We start from the raw sequence: 4,622 nt of genomic DNA on the forward strand, positions 1-4,622 counted from the left end.
TGTACAAAACAAACCTGCCAGTTGCGCTGTCATTTTGTCTCGCTTAAGCCTCGTACACACGACCGAGGAACTCGACGGGCGAAACACATCGTTTTCCTCGTCAAGTTCCTTGTTAGGCTGTCGAGGAACTCGACAAGGCAAGTTTCTCCATTCCCGTCGAGGAAATAGAGAACTTGCTCTCTTTTTGGCTCGTTGAGTTTCTCAACAGTTTCCTCGACGAAAATGTACACACGAACGGTTTCCTCTGCAAAAAAATATCTCCCAGCAAGTTTCTTGCTGGTTTTTGCCGAGAAACTCGGTCGTGTGTACTAGGCGATAGAGTGAGCCAAATTGACAGCTGGCTGGGGCTTTTTATTTAAAAGTCAGACAAAAAAATTATTACATTAACCCATTAATGCCTTGTTCCAATATTGGGACAGTAGTGATGTGGGAGTTATTTATATCCTACTGCTCTAGGTAACATATGAATTTTAATGCGAAAATTAATTATTTTTTTCCACTTTAGGCATAAATGGGTTATAAGGAAAAGTAAAAAAATACCATAAGATTTTACACATCAAATGCATGTTTTGAAAATAAAAACACAGGCAGGGAATTTATCAAAACTGGTTGCTGTTATGTCCCCTGGACGCTCTGTGTCTCTCAGGTGCTGCTGGCAATGCTGCCAGTATCTGCTCAGCAAGTTACACACACAGGCCGATGTACTACTTAACCAGAGCAAGGTTTATTACTCAGAACATTATGGCATTCTTACATGGAGGAGTCTTATTCCAAACAGCTTCTGTCCTTATCAGATGTAATCCCTTCTCAGCCTCATGTGTCTACTTCCAGTTCCCCTCACACACTGTCTGACTTCCTGGTACAGCTCCTCCTCCCCCATCATGCATCAGGAGAAAGAGGGTAAAGGTCACACTGATCTATCACAAACATCACACCTCCTTTCCTTCCCCCAAAAAAAAAAAAAAACATAACAAGAGAACAAAATGTTGAACACATAACATAACAAGGCAAGCGAGATCAGTTCAGCAAGTAGTATCTCCAACTCAGTTCTGTGATTTCCGCAGCACTTCATGAGCCCTTTGTCTCTGTTCCCTGACCTCCAATGTGTCCCGTAAGATTTCAGCACTTTGCCAGCGAGGCGTTTGACGTCTTTGACGGGTAGACTTACGAAGAGGCACAGCACCGGGAGGGATAGAGTCAGTCAAAGGTTCTGGTGATGTCAGTGGGCGTCCCACAGACAAATCAGTCTCTGTAACTCCAGGCATATGTCCGGGCTCCTCAGGAATATGGTCACCAACCGGTTCAGTGTTTGGTTGTAAACTTGTGGGATCATGCCAGACACCATGCCATATGTCACCAGCAGAGTTCAGGTGACATGGTGGGTGGTTAGAAAGAGGGGTCGGGTTTGTCACTAGTGGCCGGCAAATGCGTTTCCTCAATTGTGAAAGGTGTCGCCGAACACAAATGCCTTCCTCCAGGTGGACAAGGTACATTCTTCTGCCAAGAGTTCCATCAATAACGCCAGGAAGCCAAGGAGGCAAAGCTCTGTAATTCCGAGACCATACAAGATCACCGGCACGGAATCCCAGACGGCCCGGCGGAGGAGGTGTTGGTGACTGTTCCTGCGGACGAACTAAATCAAGTTTGATGCGGAGATGCCTGCCAAACATAAGAAAAGCCGGTGACAGCCCAGTAGTAGCGTGTTTCGTGTTACGGTACATGATCAAGAATTCCAGCAGCTTCTCTTCTGACAGTCCAACCTGGTCCAGAGTGGACAGTAAGTGCTTCTTAAATGTCTGCACAAATCGTTCTGCCAGCCCATTTGAAGCTGGATGATAAGGAGCTGTTTTATAGTGTTGGACGCCCAAGCCACTAAGGAAGGATTGAAACTCATGCGATGTAAATTGAGTTCCATTGTTGGAGACTATGGCTGTTGGCAAGCCATATTGAGCAAAGAGCTTCCTTAAGACTAGAATGGTAGCAGCTGAGGTAATAGAAGGCATTTGAAAAACCTCCGGCCATTTTGAATGCGCATCTACCACGATCAAATACATTTTACCCTGGATGGGGCCAGCAAAATCAAGATGGAGTCTGGACCACGGTTCTGTTGGCCATGGCCAAGGTTGCAGGGTCCCTCTCTTTTGGGGTCGCTGGGCTTGACAGCACCCAGGACATTGAGCAACATAATCTTCAATTGCCGTATCCATTTGTGGCCACCAAACATAGCCCCGGGCTCGCTGCTTCATGCGCACCACACCAGGATGGCCTTCATGCAGTATCCTTAGCATGGTTGATTGCAAGTACTGGGGTACAATCACTCTATTGCCCCATTGTAGGCAACCAGCATTAGTCACAAGCTCACATTTTCTGGCAAAGTATGGACGAAATTCACCTGAAACTCTCTCTGGCCATCCAGTCTGAACATAAGATAATATCTGAGACAGGAAAGGATCTGTGGCTGTATGTCTGGCAATTAGGGAGGTGGACATGCAAGATTGTGGCTTGTGTACTTCCACTACACGTATCTCTCTTAGTGGGTGGTCATCTCTTAGTGGCAATCTGGAAAATGCATCTGCATTGCCATGGGTATCATGGGAGCGGTATCTGATAGAATAAGCATAAGCTCCTAAAAATAAAGCGTACCTTTGTAAGCGAGATGCGGTTGTTGTAGAAATTCGGTGGTCAGTGATAAGTGTGAACTCCCGACCAAAGATGTACGCGTGAAATTTTTTTGTGGCCCATACAATGGCCAAAGCTTCCTTGTCAATCTGGGAGTAGTTTTGTTCTGCTGAGGTTAAAGACCTGGAGGCAAAAGAAATGGGGCGCTCCGTGCCATCCGGCATGACATGGAAAAGCACGGCACCCAGTCCATAAGGCGAGGCGTCACATGCCAGGATGACGGGCTTCTTTAAATCATAGTGGACCAGAACTCGAGAAGACAGAATGAGTTCTTTAGTAAGCCGAAAAGCTTCTTCACATTTGTCTGTCCATATCCATTTAGCTCTTGCATCCAGTAAGCGATGTAATGGGTAGAGCTGGTGTGCTAGGTTCGGCAAGAAACGTTGGTAGTAATTTAGGAGGCCAAGGTAGGACCTGAGCTGGGTGACATTCCGGGGGGTAGGGGCATGGGTAAGGGCTTTAACCTTCAGTAGTGTGTAACCCATGTCGGTCCACCGTGTGGGCACAAAACTCCAGTTGAGACTTGAGAAATTCGCATTTTGAAAGATTGACACGTAAACCATACTTTTGGAGTCTCTCTAGCACGGCTTCAACATTCTTTCTGTGTTCTTCATCAGTGGGACCAGTGATGAGCATGTCATCCAGTAGACATTGGGTGGAAGGTATTCCTGCCAGTACCTCATCCATGATCCGCTGCCAGATGGCTGGAGCTGGGGCTATGCCAAAAACCATGCGGTTATACTGGAATAATCCTTTATGAGTGTTAATGGTCAACAGATGGCGTGAATCTGGGTGTACTTGCAGTTGCAGGTAAGCTTGCTTTAAGTCTATTTTTGTAAACTTTTGCCCCCCAGCCAGTGAGCCAAATAAATCTTCAAGTCGAGGCAATGGGTATTGATCCACAAGAAGTTGGTTGTTCAGAGCTACCCTGAAATCACCACAAATCCTAATGTCTCCATTCTTTTTCTTGACAGGCACAATTGGTGATGCCCATTCACTTCTATCCACTTTCGTTATGATCTTTTCAGCCAATAGGTGGTCCAGCTCTGCTTCCACTTTCTTCCGCAAGGCAAAAGGTACTGATCTTGCCTTACAAAAACGAGGTGTAGCACCAGGCTTCAAGAGGAGGTGGGCCATCTTTCCTTTTACGGTGCCCAAAGAGTCCTCAAAAACCTCTTTAAAATGTGACTTCAGGGATTCCACCCTATGGTCTACTTTAGAAAGTAATGTACATTGGGCAATGGTAAAAGGAGGCATGCCCAGGGCTTTGATCCAGTCCCTTCCATACAGCGGAGGACCTCCATTCCTTACAACATTAAGGCGTAGACTTTGACTGCGGTTGCCTAATGTAACAAGGGGTTTTACATAACCCAAGGGCTGTAGTAGTTCCTTGCTGTAGGTTTGTAGTGTGAGCTTTGTAGGTTTTAGCGGCAGGGACAGACCCGATGCCTTTAAATCAGTCCATGAAATGACAGACACAGCTGCCCCTGTATCAACATCCATGGAGACAGGACAGCCATTGAGTGTGACATCCACTTTAATCGCAGGAGTACTCCCAGCTACTCGAAACAGTCCAACATGCTGGACACAGGTCTCCTCATCAGAGCTGAAACCGTTATTGTCCATATCCACACGGAATGTCTGTTTACGTCTATCTTTTGTGGTAGTGTTCGGGGAGCGAGAGCTGCGGCAAATGCGCCCAATATGACCAGTCTTTCCACAGTGAAAACAAACGTCATCCTTGAACTTGCAAGCAGGCGCACTGTGAGTAGTGTTACCACAACGGTAGCAAGTCGGGGTCCCAGAGACAGAAGAATTAGGGTAAAGGTCACAGTGATCTATCACAAACATCACAGTTGCCAAATAAAAGCTGTATAGGTGATCAAAACTCACTGTGAACTATTTAGGTAGGCAAATTAGTAATGAGTTATGATCAGCTTAAC

At 46.2% G+C, this 4,622-nt stretch overlaps 1 protein-coding gene across 1 annotated transcript; it reads right to left on the bottom strand.

Moving 5' to 3' along the window:
* Window positions 1–1,043: 1,043 nt before the first annotated feature.
* LOC120941308 (uncharacterized protein K02A2.6-like) lies at window positions 1,044–2,843 on the bottom strand. Its single transcript, XM_040354628.1, has one exon. It carries the CDS (start codon window positions 2,841–2,843, stop codon window positions 1,044–1,046), a length of 1,800 nt encoding a protein of 599 aa, XP_040210562.1.
* Window positions 2,844–4,622: the final 1,779 nt, after the last annotated feature.

This window comes from Rana temporaria, chromosome 5, assembly GCF_905171775.1.
Source record: "Rana temporaria chromosome 5, aRanTem1.1, whole genome shotgun sequence".
NCBI lineage: Eukaryota > Metazoa > Chordata > Amphibia > Anura > Ranidae > Rana > Rana temporaria.